This window comes from Marmota marmota, unplaced genomic scaffold (genome assembly GCF_001458135.2).
Source record: "Marmota marmota marmota unplaced genomic scaffold, marMar, whole genome shotgun sequence".
Taxonomy (NCBI): Eukaryota; Metazoa; Chordata; class Mammalia; order Rodentia; family Sciuridae; genus Marmota; species Marmota marmota.
The window spans coordinates 30961696-30975371 of NW_026000108.1; the positions used below are offsets into that span (position 1 = coordinate 30961696).

The 13676-nt window shown below is 32.2% G+C and overlaps 1 protein-coding gene across 3 annotated transcripts in view; it reads right to left on the minus strand.

Moving 5' to 3' along the window:
* The window catches only part of LOC107139197 (sister chromatid cohesion protein PDS5 homolog A), a 125473-nt gene that overhangs the window by 48541 nt on the left and 63256 nt on the right, over positions 1-13676 (minus strand). For all 3 annotated transcript variants that reach the window (XR_007341064.1, XM_015482051.2, XM_048784357.1), the window contains exons 8-12: positions 8972-9087; positions 6733-6827; positions 5384-5529; positions 2047-2198; positions 801-914 (exon numbers count right to left, since the gene is read on the minus strand). Coding sequence is in view for 2 of the 3 variants with exons in the window: in XM_015482051.2 (XP_015337537.1) it covers positions 801-914; positions 2047-2198; positions 5384-5529; positions 6733-6827; positions 8972-9087 (623 nt within the window). In the remaining variant the exon portion in view is untranslated. The remainder of the gene's footprint in view (positions 1-800; positions 915-2046; positions 2199-5383; positions 5530-6732; positions 6828-8971; positions 9088-13676) is intronic.

Below are 13676 nucleotides of genomic sequence, written 5' to 3' on the forward strand. Positions count from 1 at the left end.
TTTCTTTTTTTTTTTTTTTTTTGGTGGTATTGGTATTGAACCCAGGGGTACTGAACTACATCCTCAGTTCATCCTTTTTATTTTTTATTTGAGACAGGGCCCAAGTTGCCCAGGCTGGCTTTGAGCTGGCGATCCTCCTGCCTCAGTCTCCTAGTCACTGGGACTATAGGTGTGCACTACCACCACACCCAGCTCCAAGCAAAATTATTAATAGTGCTTCCTTTCTGTCTTAAAATATTCATTAGATAATTAAATGCACATCTTATGTAGAGGTGATGAAGATATGCTCTAAAAAAAACAAAAACAAAACAAAAAAAACCCTACTCATTTATTAGTTTAGTACTTAGTACGAAAGGATAAAGGAGAATAGTATAATTTAGATACCCATCAGGTATTCTGACATGGGGACTTTGTTGAATGTCTGAGAACATATTATGACCCAGTTGTCAAATACACTGTGAGGGGGCTGGGGTCATGGCTCAGTGGTAGAGCACTCGCCTAGCATGTGTAAGGCACTGGGTTCAATTCTCAGCACTATATATACATAAATTAGTTAAGTAAAGGTCCATTGATAAGTAAAAAACAACAACAACAACAACAACAAAAAAAAAACACTATGAATATAGGAATAGCTTTGCTGTTGACTGATCTGAATTTAAATAATATTTTTCTCTATAAATATTTGCCTGAGTTTCTTGAATTATAACAATTAGATAAGATGACAACAACAATAATTAGATAAGATGAAGTAATTTTATAAAATTTTCAAAAATAATTAAGTCATGTGAAAAATAACTTACTTTACAGCATTTGGATCCAAACTAGCATATAAATAATATAAGCATTTCATTCTCTCTTCTGTTTCCAGATTGTGGGGCACAAGATACTGAGCAAAAATTTTCTCTACCAATAGTCTGTGAAACAAGACCCAAAACGCACAATTATTTTATTTTTAAAGTGATAATAGTCATTTTTACCATTTTGAAGAAAGATACCAAACCAATAGTGTATTCATATACGATGGGAAACATCAGGATATAATCGTTTTTTCCAATGGAAGATGTTCTACAGTTATTTTTAAATTTAGAGGCAGTTACTGCTTGTGGCTTCAAGTTATAATGTGTCCTTATGAAACATTTATTCTAGGATAGTAAAATGTTATTCCTAAACACTGGGCAGGCTGTACCACCTATTCTTCAACAGTCCAAAACTATAACAAATTAGTTAACACTACATATAAAGCTATGATTCTAATTGTCAAGAAACTCATTAATTTCCTCTGATTACAGTTCAGTTCCTTTCCCATGTTGTCACAGAGAGAAAACAAGAGGATCTCCTTTCGAATACTTCCTGAAAATATGCATATTGATTTTTCTTCTCTCCATATTCTAAATTCTTTATCAATACTGGAATATCCTTCTTGCAAAACTTATATCTATTATTCAGTACTACTGGAATAAGAAAACAAAGAGCTCTTCATTGACCAATTAAATACATTACCTGTGATACCCAAGTAATCACTCTGATTCAATAAAACACTGCAAAGTATTTTACAAAAACCAAGTATCATTAACCCAATCCATTATAAAATTTGAAGTAGCATTGAGAAAATCAAAAGAATGTAATAATGCCTCTATTGGTAATGACAGTGTTGCAAAAAGGAAAACTAATAATTATGAATTATCAAACAATACTGCAGGCAAAGAAAGGACCATTGTGCTTTACATTTATTATTTTATTTAATCCACATGACAATCCTGTAAAAAGTGCATTAAGAAAATTTCTCCTTTTTATGTTAAACTGATATGCACAGAAGTAAAATCATAAGGGCCACAGCAAACAGCTGTCTCTGGTCTGGTTGACTACAAAATCTTTGCCTAGTTTACTATTACTATGCTACCTTACAAACTTATTTAAACATAGTATGTAAGAATTCATAGAAAGTTATTTCTAAATTTAGAAATAAAGTATTTAAAGTTAGATAAAGACATTTAAAAATGAAAAGCAGTTTTACATTCAATCATTCGATCAACATAGTAGACTCACTTGTCATCAATGCTGTTCTGATAATAAATATGTAAAAGTTTGTCCTTTATCCAGCTGACTTTCTCTGCCGCTTCCTTTCCTGCTTCACCATGAAGACAGTATTTCTTGTAAAGCTGAGCCAGACCCATCATAGCTTCTTTTCTTACTCGCCACTAGAAAGTATAACATTTATTAGATGAGGAAAATAACAAAATTTTATATTAACCTGCAAAAACTGCTATGGCTTTACTAGGTTGCAGTCAGCTTAAGAGAGAGTGAGTGAGAGTGTGTGTGTGTGTGTGTGTGTTTGAACATAATATTTCTTTTACAACAGGCTTTACTAAGCATTTTGAATGTGTTCCTATTTAGAAACAAAACTACTTTAGAAATTTTCTAGTGGAGATACCGCTGAATGATCTACCAATTTTTTATTTCCATACAGAGCAAAGCAACAGTAAATCCTACTAAATACATCATTTGATTCTCTAAATTAAAGAAAAAAATATATATGTCCAATTTTAAATGTAAAAGACAAAGGAAATATTTCATTCTACAAATAAAAACTTAAAATATTTTAGTTCTTAATTATATGCTTTCTGATGTTAACCCAGAATAAGAAGAACAAAGTTCATTCAGTATCAAGAATACTGAGTCTAGGGTTGGGGCTGTAACTCAGTGGTGGAGCACTTGCGTCACATGTGTGAGGCAATGAGTTTGATCCTCAGCATCACATAAAAATAAATAAAAGGTATCGTGTCCATCTACAACTAAAAATATATATTTTAATAAAAGGATACCGAGACTACAACGTTGGAAAGAACTTCAGTGATCATCTTATTCTTTATCATCATCTTGTCTTACTTTGTAGACAAATGATTTACATACATAGCATGTCCTAGTTAGTGAAAAGACTCCGGGGATTTCTAGAGGCTGGTATGAAAGGGTTACTGGAGAAGGAAAGGATGGTGTTAAGAGGAAGGCGGACAGGAAAAAGAAGAAAGAAGAGAGACGGTTAAAAACCTAACATGAGTGCTAGTAGTGGAGCTCAGTGGTACAGCATTTGCCTAGTATGTGTGAGGCCCTGGGTTTGATCTCAGCACCAAAAAACCTAACATGAAGACTATGCCAAGATCTAAGAAAAAACAATAACCAAAAATGTATTTCTCTTTAAAAAAAATGGTGAGGGGATATTTAAATACTTTTTAAGTCAGTACTTCCTTATAAAATTTTTGTTATTTTTTTCATTTTTTGCCAACTTAGTGGATGGAATAATACTTCATTCCTATAACAGGTTAACAGATGCCTTGTTTATTTTTAAAAATTTTGATAGGGTCTCACTATGTTGCCTAGGCTAGCCTCCTGTCTCAGCCTCCAAGTCACTAAAATTACAGTCATGCACCAACATGCCTCACATGGATGCCTTCTGATATCACTTAAACCAAAAACTGTGTACCATGAAATATAAGATTAATTCCTGGCCCCCTTTTATATAGGAGAAAACAATTGTTAAAATGGCTACTATGTAACTTATTAGTCCAAAATTCAGGTCTTAAATGTCTAATAGGTATTATTATGACCACATAATGTAGTTTCAGTTAAGAAGAGTCATTTATTCAACTCCTTTTGAAACTATGAAACATTAATAGGAGTGAAATCTTTCTAGAAGGAAGATATTACATGAGTGGCAATAACATATGGGAAGAAAAGAGGGCAATGCCAATTAACAACAAGGTAGAGTCATTTAAATTAAAGACAAAAAGAAATCTTCCAAGTTAGAATTACTAACACAGTTAAACAAGCTAAACAGTGGGTTTTTTTTGTTTTTTTGGTAATGGGTATTGAACCCAGAGGCACTCTACCAGTGAGGTACATCCCCAACCCACACTTTTTGTTTTTTAATTTTGATACTGCATCTTGCTTATTTACACAGATTGGCCTTGAATTTGTGATCCTCTTGCCTTGATCTCCCAAATCAATGGGATGACCGGCAAGTGCCGTGGCGCCTGGCCAATGTCCATTAAAACATCTGCCTCTTATGACTTTTATTTTTAATTTTTTTCCTTCTACTGAGAATTGAACCTGGGGTGTAGTACCACAGATACATCCTCAGTTCTTAATTTTTGTTTTGAGATACTGGGTCTTACTAAGTTGCTGAGGTTGGCCTCGAATTTGCAATCCTCCCTCTCCAGCCTCCCAATTGTAGCCAGGTGCCATCCTGCCCAGCCTTTTTTTTTTTTTTTTTAAAGATTATATGGGTTTTTTTTTTAGTTGTTGATGGACCTTTATTACTTATTTATTTATATGTGGTGCTGAGACTTGAACCCAGTGCTTCACACATGGCAGACAAGTGCTCTACCACTGAGCCAGAACCCCAGCCCCCTGCCCAGCCTCTTATAATTATTTAAAAAAGAAAAGCATAAAGACTTCTAAAAACCAACTTCTTCTCTACCCTGAAATTATAGCTAAACTATACTTTTCCACAGGAAATTTGATTATCAATTATATAAAATAAAATAGCAAACTGCAAGGTAATTGTTGTTAAAGATGTTAATCAGCCTGCTTTGCATAACAGTCTCTTACTTATGGGGGACAGTGCTATTTCTTAGCAACTGCTATTTACTTTTCCTCATCAATTCATATTTCTAACGAGACCAAATGGAAAAAATATCTCAGAGGTTTTTGAGACAGGATCTTGCTAAGTTGCTGCTGAGGCTGCCCTTGAACTTGGCATTCTCCTTCCTCAGCCTCCTGAATTCCTGGGATTACAAGTGTGCAGCACCAAACCCAGGTGGAAATATCACTTTCTTAGTAAGTATGATGGTATTTTTATTCAAACAATGACAGACCCAGCTAAGTTATATCAGGTTGTAATAAATGAGAAGCAGATTGATAAGTTACTATTTATAAACTTATCATATGTGAGAAAAAATAGAATAAAACTTTTAATTTACCTTTTATCAAAAAAACCATTTTTTTTTTAGCTGTAGGTGGACGAAATACCTTTATTTTATTTTTATGTGGTGCTGAGGATCAAACGCAGTACCTCACGCATACTAGGCAAATATTCTATCTCTGAGCCACAACCCCAGCCCTAATTTATCTGTTCTTTTATAAAGGAAAATGCTAAAATAGAAACCATAACTAAGATGTGAAAAACTCTAGAATCCAATGTACTCAAAGGTAATTAATATGTACAAGAAATAAAAATCTATTTAGCATTGTCATTAATCTGATTTTCAAGCAGAAAAGCTTTAATTGTTATTATGGATAATAATTCTTACTATAGAAAATAATACCAATTGTATTTAACAAATAAAACACAGTAAAATAAGGAAGAATAAAATTCCTCAGATTTTACCCGTTTATCCAGTGTTCTTTCCCTTACAAATCCAAGCAGCTGATCATTTACTAAGGCAAGGTCTCTTTTGGCTGCTGTTATTATAGTAACAATGACATCATGACGAATAGCTTCTTCTGGATCATGTGATCTAACCTTCAAATATTCTGTAATAAGAAAAAAAACTTAAGCTCCATGTGAGCTATGTAATTTGTCATGATTCAGAATGATAGAAAAGACTAATGCTTTTAGCATTTGTTCATACTAAGACAATGTCTGTAAAAAGTGGCATGAATCAAAATAATTTTTAAGACACCAGTACTCTGTAATAATCACAAATCTGCATAGCACATCTTAATAAATAAGGTTATTTTAGTGGAAAATTTGAATTACAACACAGTATGTGATTTATACAGTTTAGATTTGCAGTTACAAATTAAAAGACTTGAAGAATAGTAAAAATGCTTATAACAAGTTAGCTGATAGGTATATACCTACACCTTTAAAATCCAGAATATTTTGTAATCTTTTAAAAAAAATTCCTGAATAGGCTGGGCATAGTGGTCCATGCCTGTAATCCCAGTGGCTTGGAAGGCTGAGGCAGAAAGACTGTGAGTTCAAAGCCAGCCTCAGCAACTTGGTGAGGCTGCAAGCAACTTAGTGAGAACCTGTCTCTAAATAAAATATTTAAAAGGGCTGGGGGAGGCTGGGGTTGTGGCTCAGTAGTAGAGCACTTGCCTAGCATGAGTGAGGCATTGGGTTCAATCCTTAGCACCGCATATAAATAAATAAATAAGATAAAGATCCATCAACAACTAAAAAAAAAATTTTTTTTAAAGGGCTGGGGATGTGGCTTAGTTGTTAAATGACTCCCTGGTATAAACAAACAAACAAATCCTGAACAACTTATAATACAAAGTAAATCAAGGTAAAAAGTGTCATTTCTTCTGGTTTTTATAAACAACAGAACTTTGATAGACGCCACCTATTTGCTACAATCAAATGTGTAGTTTTAAAAGCTCTATGTTCAAGTGAAGAAACAAATTTTAGTTAAATTCAGAAAACAACCGTTTTCCTACTTATTATTGTATGTTACTATACTTAAATTATATAAATATAATGATTTGTGCCCAAATCTATTTCCTTAAAACATTTATTTTTTCCTAAAAAATTCAAAAGGATCAAAACAACAAAGATTTTGAATGTAATTTTATTTTATAAAGCATATAATCATTTCCTAGGGCATGAGAAATAGCGACCTGAAATCATGCTAGAATTAAAAATCTATTCAGAAACTGAAGTTAGATCTTTGCCTGCATGTAAACTTTATTTCTGTAATTACTTCATTTGCAATAAACCAGATAGCTTACCTGTGAGATCTTTTGCTAAATCTGGGTGATTCATTAAACAATGACTGGCAAATTTCACACTTTCTAATCTCACAGGAACATGAATGTCATTAAATCTATATAGAAAGAGATTGCTAAATATTAATTCTAAGGCACAATAATATTTTCAAATAAGGTATATCTAACACACAAGTGCTTATAAACAACAATATTTACTGATTAGAAAATACATTGATTATAATGATAGCTAATATGTTCTGATGGGAGAATATAAAGTATATAAGACAAAAGACATAATTTTAAAGAAACGTTTTTGAAACAATTTGTTTTATCATGCTAAAACAAAATGACAAAAAAATATAAACATATGTCTGACTAATAAAACTATTCATTTTACAGATCTAAAACTCTGAGAGATTATTATTTTGCCACGTAATAAATAAAAAATAAATATTCAGAACACATAAACTTTGCTTGGAAAAAAAATTTATAAGAGGAAACTATTGGGGAATTTGGTGTAGAAAGCAGACCATACATAAGACTAAAATCCAGAGGCTGAAATAAGAGTGGATAAAAATGAGTCATCTTTCCTCATCCGCCTGGGACTCACTTGTGGTAAATGCTTTTTTTTTGTTTTGTTTTGTTTTCTTTTTCGGTACAGGGGATTGAACACAGAGGCACTTTACCACTGAGCTACATCCCCAGCCCTTTTTGTTTTTTATTTGGAGACACAGTCTCGCAAAGTTGCTTAGGGCCTTACTAGAATTCTAAGGCTAGCCTTGAATTTTTGATCCTCCTGCCTGACCACCCGCAGTGGGATTATAGATGTGCACCATCACCACCACCATCCCCATCACCACCACAACCACCATGCCCAGCAGTATATGAATTCAGTTAATATGAAATACAACATAATATATAATAAGAATAAGCTTTGCAATTCAAATTTAAAATAGACTGGGCAACTTTTAAAAATATATTTATTACTGATAAATAATGTGATTTTGGGATGGGGGTATTGCTCATCGGTAGTATACATGCTTAGCAGATGCAAGGCCCTGGGTTCAATCCACAGCACAGGGGGGTTTGGGTGGGGATAATAATGTGATGTTAAATAAAAGGTAATTTTTAAATTTTTGAAATGAGTTCATAAAATATTCAAGTAAACTCATTTAATAAATGTCCTAATGTCTATAGCCTCCAACTTTCTTATGCAGAGCTAATCTTTGTATTTTAATATAATCTTACATTTAGGATTTATAATTTTTCAACTGTCAGAGAAAAAAATTTTTGATCAAGCAAAGTATAAAAACACTTAACATTACAATTAAATAACATACAGAACAGATAAAATATAACCTCTTTGTTTCTATAAATCACTGACACATCACCAGAGAGATACACCAGTGAATATAAAATGATGTGTTTAAAAACCCATATGCTGATTTTGATCTTACAAGAACCTCAAGTGAAAAATACATTCTTGCATTTTTGCTTGAATGATTTGCAATAAATACTGATGTCAATCACTAGGATAGGGAATACCTCCTCTGGAACCTTCTAAGTCAGTTGCCTTGTCTGGGATCAAGATTAATTATTCAAATATTCAGGTCTTCTTTTAAGACCTTAAAGATGGTTTGTTCTGAGCAAGTAACTGCTGAGATATCATTATGTCATTGTTAGAGATTTCACAGAACATAGGATTATTATAAGGATTATTATAGTAAATTTATTCTAAATGAGTACATCTTCAAAAAATCAGTTGAATTAATGATGAATCTCAAATGTTCCCCAAAATACTAATACTAAATATCTACTTTTAAATCAACCTTTGAAACAAAAGTATCATGTAAATGAAATGTGAGGAAGAATTTAATAAATTTCATAGATTTTTCAACCTTATCAAGTAAAATTTAATCATTCTATGTTCTTGAGAAACTTTAAAAAGAATTTAAGAGCAATAATATTTTTCATCTCATAGCCATACAATTATACCAAATTATTTGAAAACTCATCATACAATTAGATAAATACCAGATTCTTCACACAGGACTAGTGGTTTCACCTGAAAAGTTTATTTAAAAATCTCAAATTTTTAGCACACCCTGAGATGATGTCTAACTATTCCAAGACACTTTTTAGTATAATGCTAATGAAACCAACAAACATTAATTAAAGTTTTGGTATGTGTAGTTATAATCAAGTGGACCCTACTGAATAGGCCCCAAAATACATAAATCTGAATTTCATGTTCTCTTACCGTCCAAGAAAACATTGCCAAAGAGGTCGATTCTGTGTGGCCAAATCAGAATCTTTAGATCCAAATAATTTAGCTAGAAGTCGAACAACAGCTAATCGTTCTTCTCCATCATTGCTCTACAAAGGGAAAAGAGAAAATAAATGAAGCTTGAGTTTTACTGTTCCAACTACAAAAAAATGAAATATTCCCCCAAACATACAACTTCATTAAAAAAAAAAAAAAATTTTTTTTGTAGTTGTGTATGGACAGAATGCCTTTTTTTAAAAAAAATGTGGTGCTGAGGATCAAACCCAGTGACTCACACATGCTAGACAAGTGCTCTACCACTGAGCTACAGCTGCAGCCCACAACTTCAGATTTCTGCTTATAATTTTGAATATTTTAAAATATCATATGCTCTTATTTACTATGCAAAATTTATTCCAAGTGAGATCATCTGGTACTTTGATCTTATCTGATGTTTTCCCATTTGCAAATTTAGCTTATTTTTAAAAATTTTTTGTTTTGTAGTTATAGATGGACAGAACGCCTTTATTTTGTTAATTTTTATGTGGTGCTGAGGATTGAACCCAGTGCCTCAATCATGCTAGGAAAGCGCTTTTGCCACTGAGCTATAGCCCCAGCCCTTCACTGCTTATTTATAATCTTACATTGGTATACACATTGTAAAAATGTAAAGATACTTCATCCATTTCTGATACTAAGGCTCTAGGGAAAAAAAAATTTGTAAAGGACCAAGCTGCACATAATTCCAGCCCTAATAAACTTTCTTTATAAGAATTCTGTCCTTCAATTTAAGGTTCAACATCAATATAAATTAAGATCTTTTTTTTTTAATATTTATTTTTTAGGTGTAGATGGACACAACACAATGCTTTTATTTTATTTTTTTTAATGTGGTGCTGAGGATCGAACCCGGGTCCTGCCCATGCCAGGGGACTGAGCCACAATCCCAGCCCCAAGATCTTAATTTGCAATATTTTAACCAAGTATCTACTACTGACTGGAGAACAGGATGCTGAATAATATCACAATTCAGGAAAACTTATTTTAATAAGAGCAACAATCTTAAGAGGATTTAAAAGGTCAAGTGACTTGCATTTTACAAAAAAAACCCCAAATTTAGTAATTTTTTGGTAAGAGTCTCCTATTTTCTTATAATGAACCAATATAAGCTATGAAATTCTGTTCCAAATTGGGACTAGTGGTACATGCCTGTAATCCCAATGACTTAGGAGGCTGACAGAGGAGAATCAAAAGTTCGAGGCCAGCTTTGGCAATTTAATAAAGCACTGTCTCAAAAATTAAAAAGGTCTAGGGATATAGAGGACTGTAGGTTCAATCCCAAGTACTAAAAAGTGAATTAAAAAATCTGTTCTAGTTTCATTACTGACATTACATTTTAGTGTAAATTATTTTGAAATCATATGGTGTGTGAAATTTCTTTTTAAAACTCACATATTCATTAGGAAAGTAAATGTAATCCCTAAAAAAAAAAACTACTAATTTTTTTAGGAGTTCAAATACAATGTTTGTGTAAAGCAATACCAGATATTGAACAAACAAATCTCTGTGGGAAAAGATAGAAGTTCAAGTAGAAAATATAATCTAGTCCTTAAGAATATTTTAACTCTTAGAAATAAAAGTTTTCTAGGTGAAGCAGACACATTTATATCAAACAGATGTAAAAATGAAAATTAAATCTAGCTTTGCCATAATGAATGACAAAATGATCTTCTCTGACAAAGATTTTCTTTTAATTGTGACAACAATGCTAAGTGGTACTGCCAAATTTACTAACTGGCATAATTATTATTATTATTATTTTTTTGTACTGGGGATTAAACTCAGGGGCACTTGACCACTGAGCCACATCCTCAGCCCCATTTGTATTTCATTTAGAGACAAGGTCTCATTGAGTTGATTAGAACCTTGCTTTTGCTGAGGCTGGCTTTGAATTTGTGATCCTCCTGCCTCAGCCTCCTAAGCCACTGGGATTTAGGAGTGCGTCACCACACCTGCCAAAATTTGATTTTTTAAAATTAATTTGATTTTTAATGAAAAATTAAACCTATCTCTTAAATTTCAAATACTAGAATAAGTGTAAGTTTTATTCTATTTGTGAGTAAATCAGTAATTATTTCAAATAATGTGACATTTAACATTTATAAAATGACTGAAATTACATAACTAAGTGAAAACTAGCTCCTCCTGTGTTTGTAAAATTTAAAATATATTCCTCGAGTAAAGTTGGAATGATTACAATGATAGTACATATTTTTGGTGCAAAAACCATTTTGTGTTTCTGATATACAGCTGATGTATTATTAACCTAACCAAAGTTATTATCTTATGAAGATAGGACATATGCACTGAATTACAAATACAGCTACATATTTTAATAAGTGAGACAAAATGAGAAATTCTACATTAACAATTTACCAATTACTTTTCAAAAAGAGAAATAAAGCCACTGTAGTTTTTATTCTGTCTAATCCTAGTCTGAAAAGGTAACAAATTTTACTACTGTTTCTAATTACAATGCAATTGATTCAAAACATTCTTTTTGTGAATACCTGATTTTTACTTTAAATATGACTATATTAAAATGTTTTAAAATCTGGTGAATAAATGTAAATCTCCCTTTCCCAATCCCTGCCATAAACAAAAATCTTAAATGTAAATGTAAAATGTGACAAATTTCCTGTGAATTATAGCCAATGTTGCTAAGTAGCATAACTCCAGGGTATCCTTTACAAATATGAGAACCGAACTGTGGGGACCTATAAAATAGACCATACATAGAGCACAATACAGAGTAAAACCAAAGAATCTTATTTTGAAGCATTTTCTCAAATATTTTTATTGTTCTCAGAGGACTGTAACCAAGAGCTGCGAACTACCAAAGGAGTCTATAGATTCAGAGATAAAACTGCATCACCACAGCCATAAAAATTTCCTAGGTAATCTGCTTGGCACATACTGTTGACTAAAAAAGAGGTACCATAATAATACTTAATACACAGGCTAATCTAAATCTCAGTTTCTTCATTGCAGATGTGAAAATTAATAAAAGTACAGGCTAGGATTTCAGAAGGGAACAAATAAGAACATGGGTAATAATATCTGTTTGTTGTTCTAGGACAATAAACAAAATATTCTATTACTACTATTTAGATGCAGTATTAAACTTTTAAAAAGCATGAATAACCTAATATAGAAAAATATAAAGATCAATGACTTTGTGTTAGATAAACTACTTACTACTAACCCCTTACTATGGGGTTAGTAAACCAGAATAAAAAAATATGAAAAACTTCATATTCATTACCTTTAGAGTAAACAGGTATGAAGTCAAATTGTACCAATGAAGAAGAGGTGGTATATAAACTAAAGGAATAATTAGAACCATGATAAACTAAAAAGCTTACAAATAGTTTAAGATACTACTACTTAGTGCTAGCCATTCTATTGTGATATAAAAGATAAAGTCTTAGTGGAACCAGACTTGACTTTCTGTATATGTGTGGGCAGGGTGGGGTATGGTGGGAAGGTAATGAGGGTTGAATCCAGGGACACTGTACCACTAAACTATATATTTTTAATTTTTTACACAAGGTCATGCTAAATTACTAAGGCTAGCCTGGAATTTGCCATTCTCCTGCCTCAGGTTCTTGATTAGCTGGGATTACAGACATTGGCAACTGTGCCAGCCAAATCTGAATTTTTTAAAAAAGAAAATGCATATGGACTTTTAAACAAAATCTCCTGGTTTTTTAAATTCACTCTTTGTTAGAAACTAAAAAATATATCCATCTCAATAAGAGATTTTAAAATAAAGTGTATCAAAAAAAAATTTTCAGGCTGACTTCAGCTTATTAGCACCTCTGCTTTAGATACATGAACCTAGAAAGTGGGGCATGAATAGCCACTACAGCTTAGAATCTTCCAGTTTACATTAAGCACACAAAGGGAAATCTAAGAAAAAATAGCTTCCCTCCTTTCCCACCATATCACAGCAGTTTTTTATTTTAGGCTTAGAGGCTTGACTTCACATCTTCAGACACTACAAATAGGTATGTGTGTATGTGATGGGATGGAGAACATATTTTAATACCTTACAACTCAGAAATAAATTTAGTATGGAAACTAAGTGTTTATGTTGTTAAAATAAACTTTGAATAAAATCCAAGCCAGGCATAGTGGCATATGCCTATAATCTCAATGACTAAGGAGGTTGAGGCAAGAGGATTGCAAGTTTGAAGCCAGTCAGGCAATTTAGCAAGACCTTCAGCAACTTGGCAAGACCTTATCTCAAAAGAAAAAATAAAAAGGGCTGGGGATGTAGTTCCGTGAAAGAGTAACTCTGGATTCAACCCACATTGCCAAAATGATGATGATGATTATGATGATGATTGTGACGACCAAAACACACCTTATTTATTCTAAATAACATTTATTATTATTCTAGATAACATTTTTCTACAGTTTCTCTTAAGAACTATTTTATTCTAGATAACATTTATTATTATTCTAGATAACATTCTCCTAACAAGAGTTTCTCATTTAAAAAAAAAACTATTTGCTTTAACAGTCTGCAAAACATTTAATCTTAAATTTCTCATCTTGAAAGAAAGAAATGTAATGTTGGTTCTAATTATAGTTTGAATTAAAGATCAAATTAAAAAAAAATTTTTTTGGGCGG